The sequence below is a fragment of the Myotis brandtii genome, unplaced genomic scaffold (genome assembly GCF_000412655.1).
Source record: "Myotis brandtii unplaced genomic scaffold, ASM41265v1 scaffold191, whole genome shotgun sequence".
In the NCBI taxonomy this organism is placed as follows: Eukaryota; Metazoa; Chordata; class Mammalia; order Chiroptera; family Vespertilionidae; genus Myotis; species Myotis brandtii.
The window spans coordinates 7,405,451-7,428,819 of record NW_005357115.1 but is presented as its reverse complement, the minus strand read 5'-3'; the positions used below and the strand labels follow the sequence as shown (position 1 = coordinate 7,428,819).

At 39.8% G+C, this 23,369-nt stretch overlaps 2 protein-coding genes across 3 annotated transcripts in view; one reads left to right on the top strand and one right to left on the bottom strand.

Moving 5' to 3' along the window:
- FBXO11 (F-box protein 11) overlaps window positions 1-4,751 on the top strand; it is a 33,074-nt gene extending 28,323 nt beyond the window's left edge. The window contains exons 18-22 of the mRNA XM_005864808.2: window positions 979-1,089; window positions 2,210-2,317; window positions 2,626-2,734; window positions 3,199-3,297; window positions 3,412-4,751. Of these exons, the coding sequence (XP_005864870.1) occupies window positions 979-1,089; window positions 2,210-2,317; window positions 2,626-2,734; window positions 3,199-3,297; window positions 3,412-3,541 (557 nt within the window). The 3' untranslated portion in view covers window positions 3,542-4,751. The remainder of the gene's footprint in view (window positions 1-978; window positions 1,090-2,209; window positions 2,318-2,625; window positions 2,735-3,198; window positions 3,298-3,411) is intronic.
- Window positions 4,718-23,362, bottom strand: MSH6 (mutS homolog 6). Of its 2 annotated transcripts, none has more exons than XM_014538481.1 (10): window positions 23,046-23,362; window positions 17,621-17,823; window positions 14,045-14,211; window positions 9,325-11,869; window positions 7,656-7,924; window positions 6,146-6,263; window positions 5,826-5,915; window positions 5,315-5,469; window positions 5,014-5,213; window positions 4,718-4,890 (listed from the first exon to the last, which is right to left on the bottom strand). In XM_014538481.1, exons 1-10 carry the CDS (start codon window positions 23,288-23,290, stop codon window positions 4,809-4,811), a joined length of 4,074 nt encoding a protein of 1,357 aa, XP_014393967.1. In that variant the 5' UTR covers window positions 23,291-23,362; the 3' UTR covers window positions 4,718-4,808. The 2 variants fall into 2 exon arrangements, with proteins under 2 accessions (XP_014393967.1, XP_005864868.1); XM_005864806.2 differs by having other exon boundaries at window positions 17,621-17,820.
- Window positions 23,363-23,369: the final 7 nt, after the last annotated feature.

The window sequence follows — 23,369 nt, the reverse complement described above, 5'->3', positions numbered from 1 at the left end:
ATTCACTGTACATAAGTAGGTTTTATAGGAGCAATACTAGCTAATACTTATTTAGTGTAATGTACTTTTATATATATTAATTTAATCCTCATAATAATTGTATGTGGTAGGTGATATTGTGCCCATTTTAAAGATAAGGAAACTGAGACCATGAGAAGGAAGTTATTTGCCCACTCAGAACTAGTTAAGTGGTGGAGTCAATATTTGAAGACCTGAAGTCTGATTCCTGGCTGACTCTTAGTAATTGTTAAACTGCCAAGAGAATTAATAATAAATTTGATTAAAGGAAACTGAAAACTTCCCAGAGGAAGTGACATTAGCAAGAATAGAGTACAGGACATTCCAAAAGAGGAAATAATATAAACCAAAGGTATTAAGGATTAAAATATTCAGAGCATAGGTAAATGAGACAAGTAGCTTGGGGGGGGTGGTATATTTTCAAAAGCTTTTAATGGCAAGTTAATTTAATACTTTATTATGAAAGTTTTTTTACGCAGAGAAGGGACATGATAAAAGAGTTGTAGAAACCTGGGAAAATACAGCAGCAGCTGAGACTGGAGTAAAGGAAATTGATCAACGAATCATAGTAATAATGGCCAGAAATAATCAGAACTTGAACTGAAACTTTTGAGGGTACAAAAGTTCTAAAAATATTTCAAAGGAATTAATTGTAATTCAGCAGTGTTCAGTGAAAGTCATCTATGTGCCAGGGGATGCAGTGGTGAGTAAACTAGACATGGTCCCTGCAACCATGGAATTTGAAGTTTATTAGTTAGAATGTTTACCTGCAATTTTTGGCTAAACCTTACCTTAAATGCTGAATTACTAATGAACTTTCTTTTTGGCTGAAAAATCCTGTGAATTTTACAATGCAGTTAAATAAGAAACTTTAAAAAAAAACAACCTAAATGCCACCAAAAAGGCTAGTAAAATTTATTATATGCATTAGCTTTAATCTGAGAAAATATTTTATTATAGGTCTCCTTGAAGAAAATGATATTTTCAGGAATGCTCAAGCAGGTGTTCTCATCAGCACTAATAGTCATCCAGTCTTACGGAAAAACAGAATATTTGATGGATTTGCTGCAGGTTTGTACTTTCTTCTGTTACCTGTAGCTTTTTTTTTTCTATACATTAAAAATGGTTGGTTTTTAGTATATTATCTTTTGCTTAATAACTAAAGGTGTGCCAAGTGTGCTGCCAAAGTGGCAGGATGCCTGTCTGTTAACAGTGAGGGTACCTAATCCAAGTTCTGGATTCTTCCACAAACCTGTAAGAAATATTGCTCTTTGCTGTTCAGTAGTAATTATGAAACATTAATTGGGATAGAATAAATGCAGGCTTTGTACTACTATTAGGAATACAGAAAAATTCTAGCCCTCTGGCCTCACACATTTTTTTTACATCTTGGTAAATTAAACCCAAGTATCATCCTATATAGTAAAAGCCTAATATGTTAAGTGTCCAGTCGTCCATTCAACCAGAGTAACATGCTAATGATATGCTAAGGCCATTCAACCGCTCACTATGATGTGCACTGATCACCAGGAGGCAGACAGCTGACTGGTTGACCAGTTGCTATAACTTGCACTGACCACCAGGGAGCAGATGTTCCGACTTACTGGTAGGTTAGCTTGCTGCTTGGGTCCAGCAGATCGGGACTGAGCAAGACGGGCCGGACATGCCCTGGAGCCCTCCTGCGGTCCCTCCCTGGCTGGCCAACCTCCCGCATCCCTCCCAGGCCCCAATCGTGCACCAGTGGGGTCCCTCGGCCTGGCCTGCGCCCTCTCACAATCCAGGACCCCTTGGGGGATGTCCAAGAGCCGGTTTCAGCCTGATCCCACAGGCCAGGCCGAAGGACCCCACTGGTACATGAATTTATGCACCGGGCCTCTAGTTCATATATATTTCAACTTTTTGCTAGTGCAGACAGTTACTTTTAATACTCCAAATAACCATGTAGTTCCTTTTCAGCATATAAACCAGCTGCTACCTAATCATATTTCTAGGCACTGTTCTCTTAGTTTGCAAAGAAATTTTAAAATATTATTAAAAGTAGTAAGTTGTTAATGCCATTATAATTATTAACTGGAAAATGTTACTATCAGTGATTCAAATAAACATTTGCACTTTATTCCCTAGTTAAGAGTTCAGTTTCTTTTAAGACACTAGATAAAGTAATACATCTGCTGTTTAAATTTTACTTCAGGTATTGAAATTACAAATCATGCAACTGCAACATTAGAAGGCAATCAGATTTTTAACAACCGGTTTGGAGGCTTATTTTTAGCATCTGGTGTTAATGTGACAATGAAAGGTATGTTGGAGTCTACATTCTGCTTATAAATACATGAACTATGCCATGAAGACAATATTCAAAAGCCACTGTTCTTTGATAACTTAATTCCTTCTGTCACTCTACAAAGTTACAACAGCTCAAGAACGATTTTCAAAGTTTTGTTTTGACTTATTCTAGTTGGAATATCTTGTACAAGGAAAGTCTATTTTTCTTAGCTTATTTACTTCATTAACCTCTTTTGACTTATTAGAATAATCCTATAATCTATATTTTTATCTTAAATCTTTGTCCTCTAGAATTTTACTTGTTTTTTTCTTTTATTACAGATAACAAAATAATGAACAATCAAGATGCCATAGAAAAGGCTGTTAGTAGAGGCCAGTGTTTATATAAAATATCAAGTTATACCAGCTATCCCATGCATGACTTCTACAGGTATATTTCTAAATTATTTGTTAGTCCAGAAAAGATGGTGATTTCCCCCCTACCCTTACATGTGTGAGTAAAGGCAGAGTAAATTGGGTATTTGCCAGTGGAAAGACAATATAACTTAATTGTCCACATTGAGTTCTATGATCAATCTATTGGAGGATCCTGTTTGAGACCATAAATATCAGAAAAAGCACAAGTCATTTAAGTGTGGAGTGGGCATTAATTCCTCTCCCTAAAATTGTTTCAGTAGTGCTTAATAGGCAAGTTTCAATGGCCTTTCTATAATTGTTTTCCTCAGAAGACAAGACAATCCATTTAATCCATTTTAGTCTCTACAGAATTGTGGGCTAGAGCCACAAAAATTTTTAGTTCTCTTTTATAAGCCAAAGCTCATAGGGTAATATATACAAACAAAATATAGTTATTTTGAATTAACATGTTTTAAGAAAAATGTTTTTACTTTTTAGATGTCACACTTGTAACACCACAGATCGAAATGCCATATGTGTGAACTGCATTAAGAAGTGCCATCAGGGACATGATGTAGAATTTATTAGACATGATAGGTATGTAGCATACTTGCCTGTTTTATCACCCAATTATGCTCCCCTCCCCCTTCTTGCCTATTCTATTACCCAGTTATCCCCCCTCCTAATTTTTGGGTTTTCATTTTGCTTTAGGTTTTTCTGTGACTGTGGTGCTGGAACACTGTCTAATCCTTGTACATTAGCTGGTGAGCCTACACATGATACAGATACACTATATGACTCTGCTCCACCTATAGAATCTAATACATTGCAGCACAACTGAATTCCTTCCCTAAAGAAAAAGTTCTGCCATTCTAACATCATAACTTAAAACATTTTTGGAAGAAGATTTAGTATTTGCCCATGCTACAGGAAGAGACTGTATTAAAAATGGATACATGAGGTCAGTTGACACTATGAAGCTCAAGCTACCAAAAAGAAAGTGGCAATATATTGACTCAGGATCTCAAAGCTGGGTGTTTTAGCATTACTGTGTAAAGACATTTGTAGGGACAGAAGTGGGAAAAAAAAAAAAAAAAAGCTGCAATTTTGTACAGATACCAACTTCTGAAAAAAGCTGGTGTTTTTACAACTAGCATTGAATGCAGTCCAATTTGCAGTAGTACTCTCATCAATAGACAAGCAGCTTTGTTGCTGCCTTTATGGACATGGGTACCAATTGCTTTTTGTAATATGGTAAAAAATGTGAGCTAGCACTTCTGCGTTACTTTTGATTTTTTTTAACATGTATTCAGATTGAGAAATATGATTTTAATGCTTTAATCTCATGTAGTTTGTTTTTTAATTTCAAGCAAAATCTTATTGTACTTGAATGTGCCCTGTTTTGTTAGCACACCTAGACTTGCTGTAACTGTACTCATGTCCCAGTATGTACGTTCTTTCTATGAAAGAGAAAACACTAATCTTAAATTATATCCAGCAATGTTTCTGGTATCCTTTAAGAAAGTTAAGACTATTATTTCCTTCCCTTCCCTGTGCAGCATTCAAAATCACCCTTAGAAAAGTGAGTGTTTTAATGAGACTTCCTAGGAAGGGATGCACTGTAAAACAAAAGTATTCTTGTAACTCAGTTTTGTGAAAGGTAAAAACTACTATGTTTTAAAGTACACTTTAGAAAGTCTCTTCAAAACAGTCCTGTATTTGAACTCTGTTCATAGTTTTTGTTTTGTTTTTTTTTGAACAGTTTAGACAAACTGCTGGAAATTAAAACAATTTCCTGCATTAAGCTGAGACAAGTATATATACAGCCCTATACAGTTTCATAGCTTCCCTCCCCCATTTATGTGTATTGGTGACAGTGGGTATAAACAGCCTGAAAGTGTATGCATGTACCATAACATCTAGACTTAATATATTGTGAAGTATTCAATAACCATTATGTAGAAGGTAGGTAAGAATTAAAAGGGTTTAATTTCCTAGAAAGAAAATGGAAAAATGGTCATTTTTAAAAAATAAAGTTTATTAGATCATAATGTTGTCTGAATTTACCACCTTTGTCAAAAAAGCCAACTCAAAGCTTCTGTTGTAGTCTATAATTCATCAATCAAAGTCAGCAACTTATGGACAGCTTCAGCATCTAGAGTCGACCTTTCACTAGCCAGGCAAACTTCCCTTAAAATTAAAAAAAAAGGGGGGGGGGGGTTAGTTCACATTTCCCACACTGCATCAATCCATCCCTCTTTATTGTTTTAATAAGGTCAGCTGCATAGCAAAATTATATCCAATTATAATTACCGAAATAATCTTAGTGAATGAGTCGTCTTCTCAAATTCTCTTGCTTTTCTATGTCCCTTTTGAATAACCTCCTCTGGAAGATTAGCAAGCCTTGCTGCATTAAAGCCATAGCTTTTAGGACAAGCTCCCTTAATGAATTTATAAAGGAAGGTAATAGTCTCTTGACTGGGATCTTCACATTCATTTTCTACCATGCATGCCTAAAAATGAGAAATATTACATTCACATGCTAGCAATGGAAGTATCCAATTTGATTCTCTCAGAAACCTAATCAACTTCTGAAAAAGCAGTTTGCACATACCATGTGTCCTAAGCGCACTGCAACGTTTTGAGAATAATCTTCAACTAATGAATGATAGTGGGTAGAAAATAATGTACGACACTTTATATTCTCAGCAAGTTCTTTAACAACTGCACTTGCTATTGCTGTCCCATCAAATGTTGCAGTACCTCTTCCTGTGAAAGTAAAATAAGCATAAATTACAAAGTAATGCAAAAAAAAAAATCAGGATACATCGGTTAAGTTTTCTGTATTTAGGCCAAATAGGGTTAGCCAAATAGGTCTCTTAGCCCTTGGAGTGGCACTGCTCAAGTATCACAGATCTTCAGAAACTTTCTGTTCTCCTTAAATAGTCTCATTATCTCCGTATTATCACAACTAAATTTGAATAGGATTAAGAAATTTAATAATCAGACTTTTCACATTAGCTCATCTCCAGTTGTGGGTCTATGGTACAAAGTGAGTCCATTAATACTGTTTTTAAAAATTTGTTTTAAAGATAGCCCTTCAGATGGAAATTTTAATGTCTTACCTAATTCATCCACCAGCACCAGAGAATGTGCTGTTGCATGTGTAAGTATACTGGCAGTTTCACTCAATTCAACAAAAAATGTACTTTCACCTTGGGGGGAAAAAACAAATGGGTGATCATTTTAAGAATCCTACTGCAACAGTAAATTCATCTTTTAAATTCATATTATTCAAATGTATCATGAGCTGTCCAGTTTAATTTCAAGAAATTACTTAAGAGTAATTTACTAATTGAATAGCCTGAAAGCATTCTGCTTCACATAACACCAAAAAAAATAATAAAATAACAAGCCTTACACAGAAAAATAAAAAAAACCTCACCTGACATTATTCTGTCTGAGGCACCAAGTCTAGTAAACACTCTATCAATTGGTGTAAGCCTACACACTTCAGCAGGTACGTAACAACCCATCTGGGCAATTACAGCTAATAGGCCAGCCTGTGAATGAGGGAGGAAAAGATATAACTGGTTTAAAGAATATCATAAGATAAACAGACATACAGAGAAATATATCTCTATTGATACACAAAAGACAATAAGCCAAGCTAAACAATCTTTCCTAAGAAACATCATGTAGGAAGAGTCAAACACTATAAAAAAAGAAAAATTTTCAAAATCCTAAGTAGGAAAAGTGAGGCTTAGAAGGCAAAAAATGGCTTAGGGGCCTGACTGACTTTAAAATCTCAGAGCTTGTATATTAACCCACAACACTAGTTGATTCTCAACTCTGGCTATACGATCTTTAAACTACCAATGCCTAGAACCAATTCCAAACCAAATGAATTCATTTCAGAGGATGGAATCCTCCCTGTACATTTTTGTTCAACTCTAAGTGATCTGATTTTTTTAAATTAAAAATAAAAGTGCTTTGGCAACAGATACTAAAATTGAAACAATAGATTAGCATGGTCCTTATACAAGGATGACATGCAAATTAATGAAGTTGTCTATTTTTTTTTTTTAATTTTATTGATTTTTTACAGAGAGGAAGGGAGAGAGAGATAGAGAGTTAGAGACATCGATGAGAGAGAAACATCGATCAGCTGCCTCCTGCACATCTCCCACTGGGGATGTGCCCACAACCCAGGTACATGCCCTTGACCGGAATCGAACCTGGGACCTTTCAGTCCGCAGGCCGACGCTCTATCCACCGAGCCAAACCGGTTTCGGCTGTCCACTTTTTTTAAGGTTGAAAACCACTATACTACACTGAATGTCTCTCTAGTTAGCAAATTTGGTGAACGTAAGTATAATATAGTACAGGAGAGCAGGAGGGTCAGCAAACATTTCTGTCAAGGGCTCAATGTCTTTGTCACATACTCATTTTTTCTACAACCCATTAAAAATGTAAATTATCACATAGGCCAATCCCTGGTGTAAAGACAAAAATATATTTGTCTTCCCTAAAAGCAGTTCCCAACAGTTACTAGGTCACAAATTTTATTTGGTTTTCTGTCTAAGTCTGTCATGGTTCTTTCGTAAGAATTCCTATAAGTCTAATTGAAGGGCTTGCCTGAAACATTTGCATAATTTTCATTCATTATATGCATCTATTAATTCAAATCAAAAATCTTATAAAGAAACCATGACCTAAAATCTCCCTTGCCTTTTTAATGTATTCTTCCCTTAACATCAGGCAGATAGATATCTGGTTCATGAGAAAAAGACAATTCTCAATTTTATATACCACAATGAGTTTCCCTTTAAGTCACTGATTGAGTCCTATGTAATTCATGTGGTATTTGGAAAAGGATGGCCTAAATATGTTAATACATTCATTCTTAAACTGTTATAAATAACTTTCTTTAGCAAAACCTGAAGTCAGTTTACCTGTCTCATGAGTGTAGACTTGCCTCCCATGTTAGGTCCAGTAACAAGCACACAAGAAGCTTTGCCATTTTCTTCCTCTTTCTCCTCACAGCCTATTAGAATGTCATTAGGAATAAAGTCATCTCCAAAAAAAGTCTTCGTAATGCAGGGATGACGGGACCCTTTAAGGTCTAAGAAGACAGGAGTGTCTTCTTTTGGTAATAGAACTACTGGACGACACATAGGACCATCACCCCCTCGACTATAGTTAGCCAGGCACAATAAGACATCTGTTAAAGAAAAAGTCAGAGTGAGGTTCATCACTTTTGAGGTTTCTTGATAATCAAAACCCAACTTCTATAAAATGTCTTCCAAAAATGCTTTTTCAGTGGGGGTGGTATGTTCTACTTCCTTCCAGTTTAGACAAACAGTGGTGACATCATTATCACTAACAGCACAATACCATCCTTTCATTAACTGTTCCTGAGTGTTATCTGTTATAGTATGTGGCTTCATTATGGACTTTATAATTCTGAAGCTAAATTATCACTTTTGGGGAGAAGCAGAACATTCAGACATAGGTACAATTGTAAGAAAATTAATTTACCAATTTTGAACACCTGTACTGAGGGAGGATTTTTCTTTTAGTTGATTTGAGAGAGAGGAAGGGAGAAGGAGAGAAAGAGAAACATTAATAGGTTGCCTCCCACCCATGATCCTTCAGTGCACAGGACAACACTGCAACCAGCTGAACCACACAGGCCAGGGAAAGGAAGGATTTTAATATACCCACCAAACTGTTTGAAACTGTATTGGCTTAAGGAAAAAATGTGGCACACACAATACAAAAATACACTATTCTATTTCTGACAGTTGGGTTCAGATCACAATTATGCTACAAATTTAGGTAAACTGGTAGCTATATTTTTTAAACACACAAAAAACACCCCTAAACAGTAGGGCTCCAATAAGTTGGCCATGAAATACAAAGAAAAATTTATGAAGCTATTATAGAATTACAAATACATAAATTAGGGCTCTTAGAAATCATAGGAAAGTGACAATTTGGGCTAAGAAAAAGGAAAGATTAAAATCTTTTAAAAAGGCATGTCAAGATTCACTGAAAAACAGAAAATGCAAAAGTCATGAAAAAAATTAAGTGATGGGTTAAGGGATAGTTTTAAATTAATGCAACAAAAAATAGATTAAAAACGGTATTCATGAAAATGGAAATTGTCTCAAACCTGGCCAGTGGTGCTCAAGGGTTAGCGCGTTGGCCCATGCACCAGAATGGCCTGGGTTCAATTCCGTCAGGGCATGTATGGAAGCCAACCAATCAATGTGTCTCCCTCTCAAATCCGTTTTTCTTCCTCCCTCCCTCTCATTCTCTCTCAAAATCAGTGGAAAAATATCCTCAGATGAAGATTAACACCAAAAAAAAAATCTTTTTAAGGCTGAAGGCCAGAAGGCTACTAATAAGTTTCCAGTGAACAACTTACATGACTATGGCCAACCTACTCATTTTGCCTAGTAAAAGGGCAAGTATATTTTATACTTGTCAAAGGATATATAACCTTGTGTTTTAGGGATATACATCAATGGGGACTCTCCAATGGGCTTAAATTTTAATGCACAACTGGAACACAGAACTTTACTAACCAAAGCCTTAGAAGCTTGTTGAAAATCTTACCCAACACTGCGATGCATTCTACAGCAGCCTGCCAATTCTTGTAATTTTTATCAAAGTTATAGAATAGTCGTCGCATGCAGTCTTTCAATGATACATCTCTCCGTTCTTCCGCATTTATCAAATTAGCCAACTTCTTCTCAATAGTTTTGGTCCAGTATCGTTTACAGCCCTTCTTGGTGGATTTCAACTCATATTCTTCTGGCAAATTACGGGTGGTGAAATTCTCTGGAATTTCCAACTGGTAACGGTTCCTACCAATTCCCCAATAGACTATGGTTCTACAGCCAATTCGACTGCGCTGTTTCTCCAAGTATTCCAAGAGGCTCTGCTCATTTTCTTTTATGTCAGCAAGAGCTTGGTCATAATCAGAGTCAAATCCTACTTTGGGAGTAATCACTCCAGTCTTTCTAGCCTTTTCATGGTCAAAGGCTGTATCCCATCGGTTCAGTTCTACAGTTAAATCAGGAAAATGACCTTCAGGATTTTTTGTCTGCAGAGTAATGACCTGCTTAAGAATTTTAGACTTAAAGTCATCAATGACTTCTTCCATAATCCCTATAATTTTACATATTACTTTGAATCCTTCCAGAGCAGAAAGGAAATCAATAATCTTTTTTTTGCTGTATGTAGTTTCTTCATACATTATAGCCCTGCTATCTGGGTGGTTCTGGCTCTTCAACGGAGACCCAACATTATGAATTTTACTCAATAGCCTCTCAAGGTCTGGAAGCTTCTTTAAAAGATCTACAACCTCAGTGATTTTGTCAGGCACAAACATTAGGTCTTCGATAGCATCTAAACGATCATTGATAGCAAAAGGGTTACACAGTGGGGCACACAGCCACTGCTTTAGGAGCCGCTTACCAAAAGGAGTATGGCAAGTATCAATCTTCTCTAGTAGGGTACCTTCAGTAGAACCGTTTGTTCCATTCAGAAAAATCTCCAAGTTGTTTAATGTCACAGAATCTAGCACCATTCGTTGATTGACTTTAGAAAAAATAGCACCAGGTCTTATAACACTGACCATGTCAGAATCCAAGGGAATATATTCTTCAAAATTAGCCATTGATAAAAGCTCCTGATCGATAAGGCATTTTTTGAGGTAGAAGACACAACCACCTAGAGCAGAGAGGGCCAATTCACTCTTCTCTCCTGGTGTCAACCCAATAGAATCAGACTCTGAAGTCATACCTTTAAGCACGTGGGGTAATACCACCCCACTGTCCTCATTTAACTTTTCTTTAAAATATCCTTCTTCAAGAAGAGTTCTCAAAGTTTTGGCTGCATCCCAAAACTGGGAGCCTGGTATCAGACCTTCCTGAAGAGAAGAGGATAATGAACCCTTCAGGATCATCTTGGTTTCTGTTGAGAGATTTCCTCTCTCAAATAAGACTTGTACTGGAGGATAATGTGCCACAAGAGTCCTAAACCTTGAGCAATGGCGATCATCTGAAAACTGACCTATGAAAAACTTTCCCAGTGAGGCATCAACAAAGCATACACCATATACACGAGTGTGGCCAGAAGTATCTTCCTCTTTTTCTTTAAGGCTAAGAAGATACTTACTGTAGTTCTCAGAGGGGTCACCTTCCAGCACACTGTACGTCTGTGTACCCTTAGTAATGATCCTACAAATCTCCCTCCTCACCACTCTATCATGCTTAGATATATGTGCCATCTTTCGGCATCTTGCCTCCATCATTTCTGGGGTCTCAGTCTGTTCCACCCGTGCTACTTTATAGCCCTTCTGAACCAGAGAATCTGAGTACCGGCCAAATGCAATTTCAGGGAAACCAGAATGGGCCCAGTTGCCTTTCATGAATACCAGCCCTAGTTCACTGACTCCAATAAGAGCATCCATGTGGTACAGCTCATAAAACTTCCCCACCTTATAAAATATGACAAGATCAAAGTTCTGAGACTTAATCTGCCACCACTTCTTCATCCCAGGAGTACAGGAATTAAGGAAATCCTCAGGCACATAGAGTGTAGATGCATCAAAATCTGGATGATCGGGTCGCCTCCTGTGTACATCTCTTCTCTTTTCCTCCTTGAGCCATTCTAAAGTTTCATGATACCAGACAGCTGGGCGACTATTATCATCACATCTTCCACTATTGTGGGCTAGGGATTCAGAATTTTGAGCGGCAGAGAAAGCACACAAAGTACTCCTGGTTTCTGAGGAAATGCCAGTTGCTCGTTTACTGATAGGGGGCATTTCCTTCCTTGAACTTTTCCTTTTAAGAGAGCCGTTTCCAGTCACCATTCTCTTCCGCTTTGGAGCAACTTTGACAAAGCTATGCAGGCCTTCACTGTCACTATCCCCAACTCCACTGCTTATTTCATCACTGCTTCCTTCCTCCTTAGCATCTGGCTTGAATTCCACATCAGAGCCACCGTTGTCACTCTCAGAGTCTGATATGACTCTCCGTTTTTTAATTTGGCGGCTACTTCGCCTAGATCCTTGCACCTTAGGCCGCACTTCCTCTTCGCTCTCAATTTCATTATCTTCTTCATTCTTATCTGATGTATAAGTTGCACCTACCTGGCAGGCAAGGAAAGAGCATGTAAAAACAAAGCCAAATTTGGAAAAGTACAATACTGCTGTGAATAGCTCTCACATACCAAGAGAAAAACTTGTGGCAAAGCCGGGTGCCACATGAACTGCATCCAGCACGGCCAGTGGTGAACCTGAGGGGGGTGCGGGGGGGGCAGTGAAGGATTAAAAACAGACAAGAGAATATAGTTGGGGCCAGGTGGACCACTGCACCTGGATGAGGAAACAATGACACAGCCTATAAGCCGAGTCTTTAATTGTGCTGGGAGGGCTTTGCCCTCCAAGCTGGGACTTATATGTGGCTTTGCCACAAGAGGACCATGCCCTCTCATCAGTCTGAGGCTTGAACCTGTCCAAATGCTGTGGCCGCTCTCCACAAAAACTAACCTTCAAAAATGAGAAACAATTCTCTTTAAGGAATATCGATTTGTTTCACCTAACATTAAAACAAGTATCACACTACAAGATTAAGCAATTCTGTCATGACAGCTCTACCCTATACAATAGTGATGAAGCATGACCATATATATCACAAATGCCCATAAATGATGTATTCATTAGTCAGCTGTAGAAATAAAATCTTTAAGTCTCCCTCTGTTTATCTTCCAGGGTTTCCTCTTCAACAGATAAACATATTAAGATGTTTGTTTACTGTTTTATATACTTTTTTTTTCAATCCTCACCAAAGGATATGTTCACAGAGAGTAAGGGGGAGAGAAACATTTATCAATCTGCCTCCCTTACACACCCCGACCGGGAATCAAACCTACAACCTAGCCGGCCGGTGTTGCTCAGTGATTGACCGGCAACCTATGAACCAGGTCACGGTTCAATACCCAGTCAGGGCACATGCCCAGGTAGTGGGCTCAATCCCCAGTAGGGGGCGTGCAGGAGACAGCCAATTAATGATTCTCTCTCATCATTGTTGCTTCTCTCTCTCTCCCTCTCTGTTCCTCCATGAAATTAATAAAAATGTATTTAAAAAAGAAAAAAAAACCACCACCTAGGTATGTACCAACTGAGAATTAAACTCACAACCTTTTGATGTACAGGACGACACTCCAACCAACTGGGCCTCTTTTATATATTCTTTCGTATAATAAAGCAGTAAGTAATCTACACTGACTCTAGGCCCCTTGATCTTCCACAAACCAACAGTATCTTCTTAGGCAAAGCACATCTACTTGTGGATCTCTATCACATGCATAAGGCTATGTGATTTCTGTAGTTACTATCCATCCAGTTCTAAACCTGATTAATGTTATGACCCCCTGGTCTCAACCTCAAAATTAAAATTAAAAACTTTTCTTTCGCTCTAGCCGGTTTGGCTCAGTGGATAGAGTGTTGGCCTGCGGACTGAAGGGTCCCAGGTTCGATTCCGGTCAAGGGCATGTACCTTGGTTGCGGGCACATCCCCAGTGGGAGGTGTGCAGGAGGCGACTGATCGATGTTTCTCTCTCATCGATGTTTCTAGCTCTCTATCCCTCTCCCTTCCTCTCTGTAAAAAATCAATAAAATATATTTTTAAAAAAAAAAACAAAAAAAAAACTTTTCTTTCATTTCTCTTAAAATACTCATTATGTTAACTCACATATTCCCTCATCTATAAAACAGAATAAAACAAAAATCAAGCTTATAGATGCATCTCTTTTAAACACATACCTCATTCATTTACTAAATTAGAAAATGTTTTAAATGGACAAGTTATTTGTTTTAAATGAACAAATTACTTGTTCGTTTTCTTAACTGGATTTAATTCCATCAAATAATGACCATTAACATCTGAAACCAAGGTTGTACTTCAAGGTTACTCAACCTCTATCCTTATTAATCCAAAATACAACAAAAAGTATTAGAGCATGTAAATGATTTAATGAATTTCCTAAGCTCACTATCGGACACCATGACCAATTTTATCACTACCTCCTTACTGGCCCTAGCTCTCTACTTATTGCCACCTCTTGTAGCATGTGTCTTCCAGAGGCTTGAGGACGCTAATATAATGAGGTGCTGGGCTGCAGAGACTATGTAATCTAACTTACCCTACAATCCAGGGAAGCATAGACGTATGTGTGCATGATGTAAAGCAAGAGAATGTCACTTTAATGTGCCACCCCTTTTCCATCATTCTCCTAGCAGAAATAACTGTTTGCAATGTCTCACCTCCATTTCTTCCTCCTCTGGTTCTGAGGGCTCATCACACACTGCCAATTCAAGCCTCTTAATCTTATCTTTAGTCAAGGCTTCATCTGCACGTTGCATTGCTCTGAGTATTTCAGGCTTTGCACTGTAAAAATGACCTCCTTTCTGGGCTTCCTTTGATTTTGAACCTAAAAATATATATTTATAAATAAGAATTGTTGGCTAGATAGTTGGTTCAACCTACAACACCTGCCCAAATGAACAAGAATAACAACAATCAAGTATAACTTTTACTATACCATTATTTTTATTAATATAGCTAGATCAATAAAGCCCACAAGGAAGTTATCTTCAGGGTAAAACTACCAATGAAACTGAAATTACCTATTTTACTTCCTTGCACTTGTATCACCCAGGACCACGTAGTCTCTTCTAATGACCTGGGACTATAGCCTAAACAAACAGGTAAGGTATACCTCTTCAAGTGAGGCATGAGATGTAAAGGGGTTTGTTTTGAGACACTTTTTAAAAAAAATTACTTCAGGAACGCAAAGACTACACATACTGTCTGTTAAATGAAGCTATGATATTAAAAATAAGTTTACCCTGCCTGGCCAGCATGGCTCTGGTTGAGCGTCGACCTATGAACCAGCAGGTCACGGTTCAATTCCCGATCAGGGCACATGTCCGGGTTGCAAGCTTGGTGCCCAGTGTGGGGGCATGCAGGAGGCACCCTATCAGTGATTCTTATCATTGAAGTTTCCATCTCTCCCTCTCCCTTCCTCTGAAATCAATAAAAACTTTTTTTTTTAAAGCTGTAATATTCACTGAGCAAAAAGGTTAAATGCAGAAGATCACTAGTCTAATGGTACAAATTAGTTCTTTTCCAGGAGTCATAACTAGGAATGTGTTTCTTTCTGCCCAAGCATAACTAATAACTATAATTTAAAAACAAACCTGAATCTAAATAAGAGATCCAAACTTCACATTATTTCCTTCTTTCTGTATACTAAAACTAATAGGACATCCTAAATTTTCATGGACTTAGCAACTTTTATGGGCTGCCTAAAATAAAGCTGGTTTCCCATTTCTCTAAAAAGCTGAACCAAACCTACAAATTGCAACAATCTAATTCATTTGGAAAGAGGCTCTGAACTTTCCCCAAAGTTGTATTCACTCCTCACCTATCTAAATTCATTTGCCAAAGCTGTGTTTAGAATCTCAAAATTACTCCTGGAAAAAAACCTCATTCAACATAGGGTCCAACTCACTCATTTTATATGAGTAAACAGTATCAGAAATAAATTACTTTGGCCCTGGCCACTGTGGCTCAGTTGGTTGGAGCGTCTCCCATACACCAAAAGATGGCAGGCTTGATTCCAAGTCAGGGCACATACCAGGTTTCAGGTTCGATCCTTTGTTGGGGTGCATACGGAAGGCAACTGATTGATGTTTCTCTCTGACATTGATATTTCTTTCTCTCTCCCTTCCTTTTTCTAAAAGTCAATTTAAAAAAAATTTTTTTAAGAAATTACTTTGGTTGACCGAGATGGTACAGCAAATTAGTGGAACAGACTAAATTTCCTGCTTTAGCTCACTGGGAAGAAGTCAGAGAAAAGGAGGTCTTGAAGACAGGATCAGGTGGTGAGCCCCAAGTCAAGCTGCCGCTGCCCACTGCTCCTTTGGCTACAAGTCTCATGGGGACCCTTAGAAATAAAAAGTTCATGCCTGGGAAGGGCCACAGGTGTGCTCTTGTATGAGTCCACATTGATTCTTTATCCTGAAGGCTTTTTATCTTTTTTTTTTAGTAGACTATTCATCAGCTTTCCAGATGCATTTTTAATATGCTGATGCATCAAAATGAGTATATTGGGGTGTTTTGGATAATTGTTTGGCCTGTTTTACTTATATCTTAGGTCTCTCTGGCTTTAATGGGGGTTTTATTCCCCAACTTCATCTGTCCTTGGGTTTAGCTGACACAAATGGCCTTGAGTCTTTGTTTTCTATTTTCCCAGGCCAGGGTGACTTAAGCTATGTATTTTCTGGTTAGGAAGGAGGGTACAAACAAACCATTTGCTCTCAAGTGTCCTTGGTTAGGGAAGATATGGTCTTGCAATTCACAAGCTGCCCAAATTGTTGGGCCTTATTTAATCTTCTTGTCTCTTCTGATTCCAAAACAATGAGTTCAAAGATGTCCTAGGCTGGCCCCAGCCAGTATGATTCAGTTGGTTGGAGTATCATTCTGTACACCAAAGGTGGGTTCGATTCCCAGTTGGGATGCATACCCAGGTTGCAGGTTCAAGCCCCGCTTGGGGCATGGGCAAGGCAACTGATCAATGTCTCTCTCATATCGATGTTTCTCTGTCTCTCTCTCCCTCTCTAAAAAAAAGTCCTAGCTTGGAAATTCTGAGGATAAAGACTTGTTCATGCTTGAGTGTATAGTCACTGTGTTATGCAATCCTACTATGCATGCGCTATATAATTCAAGAGATTTAACAGGGTGCACACAACTAACCCAAGTGAAGCTACACACTTGTAGTCTGCTGGTATCTGTGAAATATGGCTGGACCTGAGAAGAGAAAGTTCAAGTTCCAGAAGTTTGATATGAAAGTGAACTCAGATGTGCTCACTGGTGAGGACTTTTTTCTAACTTTTTTTTTTTTTTTTAATTGAGACAGAAAGAGGGAAGGAAGGAAGGAAGGAAGGAAGGAAGGAAGGAAGGAAGGAAGGAAAGAAGGAGAGGGGGAGGGGGAGGGAGAAGTGGGGGAGAGGAAGAGAGAGAGAGAGAGAGAGAAAGAGAGAGAGAGAGAAACAAACACTGATTTGTTGTTCCACATATATATGCATTCATTGGTTATTTCTTGTATGTGCCCTGACCGGGGATCAAACCAGCAACTTTGGTGTATCAGGACCATGGTCTAACCAACTGAGCTACCCGGCCAGGGCATAAGTAAGGATTTTGAAGACCAGGTAAGCATACATCTCCATTTGTCCTAGAGAATGCCGTTCATCTGCTATGTATCCTGATTGCATTGCCTTTCTTTTTCATCCTTTAAGATGAGCATACTGTTTAATTTACTCTTTTCATGTCTGAATTTGATATTTTGGTCCAAATCATAAGATCCAATTATGATATCAACTTTCCTTTAAGGGCATGATATGCCCAGCCAGTGTGGATCAGTGGTTGAGTGTTGACCTATGAACAAGGAGGCCACAGTTCTATCCCCAGTCAGGGCAGTAGGGGGCGTGCAGGAAGCAGCCCATCAATAATTCTCATCATTGATGTTTCTCTCCCTCTCTGAAATCAATAAAAATATATTTAAAAGGGAGGAAGGGGGAATGATATTGCTATAAGTCACTTATAGGACACAAATATTCCACTCCACACACCAACTAGTTGAAGAGCAGATGCATCTTAATCCTTTTCCCATGCTAAAACCTTTGCCCCACCACTCCTACAATTCGTTGAAATAAAATACACTTAACTTCACTGTATGAGAGATGCTGACACTTCACATGTATGGGCTCTGTCATTTTCATACTTACATACACACACAAACACACATACACTCTCACTCTTCAAAGTGACTCTCTTACCTGTATATGGCTTTAATAGCCTTCTGCTAACCCATCCCCTTGTTGGGCTGTCATCAAAAAACTGTACATGAACTCGGGCAGACTTCCCTTTCTCACGGATGAATGTTCCATCAAAAGGGTGGTTGTAAACCAGGCAAGGCCACCAGGGATAACCCTCCATCTTGGCCCAAACCAAATCACCTGGTGAGAAGTCACAAGAACTGTTGCCAAAAGGAAATACATAACTTGGTTAATATTTGGTTAAGTTTCATTAAAGGGAATTACCTATGAATAAACAATTCTAAGGAAGGTATTGTTAAAACTCCTCTGAAGTCTTCTGGCATTAACATTCAAGCATAGAAATTCTAGACTTAATGAGTTTTCAAAACCAAATTTTCAAGTTATTTTTTTAAACAATAAGCAAATATCACAATACATAAGACATAAGCCAAACACAAGTATAATGAATTCTGGTATTAAGATGAGAAACTTCCTCAGAATCTTTGGTAGAATGTTGATGGCAAGAAAAAGGTATAGACTCAATATACATATTACTCTCCAAATTACAAATCATACCTATAGTCCAATATGGTATATGTCAGGAACTGGCCACCGTATTTATTAATAAAATACCAAACATGCCCACTATGTAATTTGCTAATTATATTAACTATTACCTCATTAGACTTTGCTTGTGCTCTTTAGTTAAGCTCTTTTATATTCCAAACACTACAAAAGCTACCTAGCACACTATTGCCCACCTGCTATTAAAAATCTAGTTTTATGGGGGAAAAGTCAACAGATAAGTGCCCAAAATATAGAGTGCAGATGCCTACAGAAGCAAAATAGATTCCGTCTCCACAAAAACTGATTTAGCCCTGAAAACTTCCTGCGAAAGGGAGAAGAGAAAGGGGAGAGAAGAGAGAAGAATCTAGCTAACAGACTACAGAAGAGCCCCTCAGTGATGTAGAGGCCACAAAGCTGGTAAACCCTGCTCAAATACTAAACCCTGCTAAAAGGTTTTCACTGAATAACTACTAGAATAAGTACATTACAAACAATATTCTAGACATTTTATTTTATTAACATTTTAGACATTTTAGAAAGTGATCATTAGTCAATTGAGGCCACCTTATTCAGACCCAATCATGAAATTAATGTGTTCCTTTCTTCAAAATATGTAGGCAAAGAAACCGGAGCATAACTTCAGCTAGTACTTGTCTCAAAGGCCTTTATAAATACATATAGTCTTTTCTCAATTTATAGAAATCTATAGCTACCTATAGTTTATAAATATTGCCACCAAGCTAACCACATGGGTCATCTTCAAACAGGAAGCTCTGTCTGTACAATTCAAAGTTCTTATCATAGCTTCTTCCTTACTAACATATCTATTAATTAACAGGAGACAAAGACCTTATCACTGTGCATCACTGTGAGGAATGGTTTGTTTACAAGCCTCCCCATAGTCAAGCAGGCTTTCCCTTAACTTAGGCAGAAAGCCACTTAACCATAAAGCCTATCACCCTAGTATCAGAAAACCACAAGCTGCCCTGGCCACGTAGCTCAGTTGGTTAAAGCATCATCCCAATACACCAAGGTTCTGGGTTGCATCCCCAGTCAGAGCACATACTACAATCAATCAATGATTGCATAAATAAGCAAAACAACAAATCAGTGTTTTCCCTCTCTCTTTCTCTCTATAATCAATATTTAAAGAACAATTTTTTTTAAAATCTAGTATCAAATGCCCATCTTTCTTAAATACTGTGGAAATGGTCTCCATAGTAGGAGGTCAAGTGTAAATAATGCTATGTTTTTAAAGGTCTCCTGAGGTCCTTACTAACATTTGAGGTCAGACCTCAAAAAACAAATAGGCTCACTCTCCCTCTCTTCTAACTTTCCCTTTCCCCTCTCCGTCCCCCCAGGTGTGTTACCTTGCCTTTCTCTCTCTAAGTTCAAGGGCCCTTCTTCTGCCTATGCAGCCCAGGTGGCTCACTTCTACTATCTCTATAACTTTCTAAATAAACTTTCCTATAATTTGAAGAAAAAATAGCATATTCTCCCTACACAATACATAAAGCACAACCATACAATAAATGTGTCTGTTTAACATGGATGCAGGAAGAATCTATTCATGTTCAAGTAAATTGTCTGTTAAGAAGGATGCATATGTAGAGAAGGAAAAAATATTTGTCCCTTCTACCCTTCTGTATTCTTGGCTGAAACCTTCTGTAATAAAAGATTAACAAAAGAAAGGTAAACAAAAGGCTATTAACATGCAGACCTCCTCTATTCATGGGAGATACTAAGGAAAACTCAGTAACTCCCAGGGACAGCCCAAGTCACCACCTTAAATATCACCTGCAGTTAAAGACAAAAGAAAGATTGTGAGGCAGTTAATTAAGGAAAGTTACCAGGAAAAGAACAGTTAACAAGGGTAAGGTTGTTATGCAGATTTAAGTCGTGCCTTCTCCAGTAACAGCTTCTTGTAATTTAGTCATCCTTCTTACTGGTACACAGAGGGAAATATCCTTACAAATGGAGATTGCCTTTATAAATGTAAATTTCCTGTACAGACGAGTAACTTCTAGCTTCTCTTATGTCTATTTCTCAAAAATAATCAGAGCAAAATAATTTTTATGCTAAAGACGCATATTCTGAGGAGGCACATCCTACTACTCTTCACACAACTATATAAACTTTCGAAAGAGTTGCTTAAATGAGGGCAACACTATAATTACACTTGGACTATGGAAAAAACTGTAGAACATCAAAAACTTAAGACATTTCAAATCAACTCTCGGATCTCGGAGTTCTTTGATGGAGGAAAAGGGACCACATGCTAACTTCAGGGAAGGCCTGTGTGGCAGTCTTGCAAACTCAGAGATCTCAAGTAACCACAAAGGATGGTCTGAAATTAAAATTTTTTAACTAAAAGCAGTTTATGATGGATAGTCATGTCCTAGGCCAGTATCTTCCCTGATAAAGGTCAATAGCTTAACTGAGTCGTCTATTGTGGGGTGTTTGTTTTTTTCATCTACAATAACTTATCTTTGGAATGTCAAAGTAATTTTCTTTTTCCAGACCAATCAAAGCACAGGCACCGCTCTGCGGAGACCACAAATCCCCATTGTTATTGAGTTAATTGTTTGTGTGTTTTTTAATATGTTTTTATTGATTTTAGAGAGAAAGGCAGGGAGAGGGAGAGATAGAAACATCAATGAGAAAAACATGATCATCGATTGGCTGCCTTCTGCACATCCCCTGCCTGGGATGGAGCCCAAAATCCATTGGGAATCTAACCCACGACCTCTTGTTACATGGTCCACGCTCAACCACTGAGCCACACTGGCCAGGCTTGAGTTAATTGTTGACTGTTAACTATTCTATACCCACCTATGTAAAAGAAGTAGGTGTCTGTCATTTTGCTTTTTACCCAATCCCAGAGGTTTCCCCACTTTGCTTTCTCCCATCTCCCTAATTTTTCACCAATGGATTTCATGTAACCCACGTGCTTCTCTTAATTGCAATGTATAAAATAAGGTACAAAATTGTCCTTCTCTGGAGCATTATCTCAATCAGTTGAGATTTTGCTTCCTGGCAATTGTGGATAGTTTGGCTCAAATAAACTCACAAAAATTATCTACAGGTTTGAATGTTTGTTGACACTTTATATCCCCTGAACCTGTTTCTTCACACTTTCCAATAGCTACCATTACACTTTATGCCTAAAACACCTGGGATACAGTAAATGTGAGCTTTTCAAAATATCACCCTCTACTCTGACAAAAGGGCAGCCAAACCCTGGAATAGCACTGAACTGCCCAGAAAACAGGACACTTCCAGGCAGGCTTCCCCACAATCCCGTTGGTACATGGCTACCCAGGGCCAGATCAAGTATTTACGGACTCACTCAACTCCAAAAGAATTACAGTATCCCATCCTCCCATGGAACCGTCAACAAATAATGCACTATTTTATAAAATTATATTTCCTTCAACTCGACACATACATCCCCGTGTATCAAAATAGATTCTCGGGTGGGTGGAGGTGGAGGAGGTAGTACAGGAGAGATAAATAGTGATGGGGGGAAAATTAAATTAATAAAAATTAGCCCGGCCAGTGTGGTCCAGTGGTTGAGCATCGACCTATGAACCAGGAGGTCACAGTTCAATTCCCAGTCAGGGCACACATCCGGGTTGTGGGCTCGATCCGGGGGCGGGCAGAAGGCAGCCTATCAATGATTCTCTCACATCATTGATGTTTCTATCTCTCCCTTTCCCTTCCTCTCTGAAATCAATTTTTTTTTAAATCTTAAAAAAAAAAAAAAAAAGATTCTCACCCTCGCCAGTGTTATTCAGTGGTCAGACATCTGCCTGCGCACCCAAAGGTCAAGGGTTTGATTCCCGGTCTCAGGCAGGTACCTACCTGGGTTGCAGATTCGCTCTCGCCCTGGTTAGGGTGCGGGCAGGAGGCAACCAGCCAGGGTGTCTCCCTTTCTCACACTGATGTTTCCCTCTCTCCCTCCCTCCCTTTCACTCTCTCTGTAAAACAATTACAAAATATCCTCAGGTGAGGATTTAAAATATTTTTCTAATTAACAGATTCTCAATTTCTCACTTGTTTTGGTGCACATGCCACCTACCTAGGGGATAACCCAGGCGGATCCCAGCACTTTCTGCTCCCCAACCCCGTCCCGTCCCTACAGCTCGCAGTCCTCGCGGGGACCAATCAGGCCCCGGTTTTGCGGGGTGACACACCTCCGGCGCGCTCGGCTGAGGGGCGCCCGACGCCGAACTCCCGCACAACACACACGCTCAACCACCAGGCCGCGGGCCCAGAGCGTCTTGGCGTCGGAGTCTCCTATCCAAACGCCAAGCTGAGTTCCCCGAAGGTCTCCTGGAGCCCCACTCACTATCCCAGCTCTGAAGGGGAAGCCCCCTCCCGGCCCCCACTCGCTGGACGCCGCGCACGCACACCCTGCAGAATGCTCGTTCCCCCTCCCGCAGGCACTCCTTTGCCCCCGTCACGCCTCCCTGACCCCGGGCGGGCACCACCCCCTGCCTCGTACGGGGTATGCACCCCGAAGAGGAACATGCAAAGCCCCTCCCTCTCTCCGACTCACCCCCGGTGTTCCCATCTCTCCATTCTCCCCGGATCCCGAGCAGCTAGCCATGCCTCTCCTCCACCCAGACCCCCAACCTCTTCCTTCCAACTCGGCGCGTCTCCCCTCCCCCGCCCTCCTCCTGCAGCCCATTTCCTCCGACCTTGTTTACCATCTACACCCCCAAGGCTACAAACTCAGCCCCGACAGGCTTTCAAGCCCAGTGTGCAGCCCCACCTCCTCCGAGCCCAGGGCCTGGCCGCACTCTCCCCAGGCCCCCAAAGCGAGCCTCCCTTCCCTGAGCTCCGTGGTCTCGCCGCCGAGCCCCCACCCCGCTACCTGGAGGAATCCGCAGGAGCTGTCGACCTCCGCAGCCCTCCGTTGAGGTTCCTCGCCTCGGACGGCGACGCGGAGCGCCCAGGCCCGACCTCGCTCCGGGCCACCTCCTCGCTGGGGGAAGGGGAGGCCCCGGCGGCAGCGACGGCGCCGCCTTCACCTGAGGCCTTGACCGGGGCCTTGCTGGCATTACTCAGCCCCGCGGGAGACTTGGGGAAGAAGCTGTACAGCGTGCTCTGTCGCGACATGGCGACAGACGGCGAGGCCCAACTGCTCTCGTCGGAGCGAGCGACCAGAGGGACAGCATCCACCGCGCGGCTCCTGCTC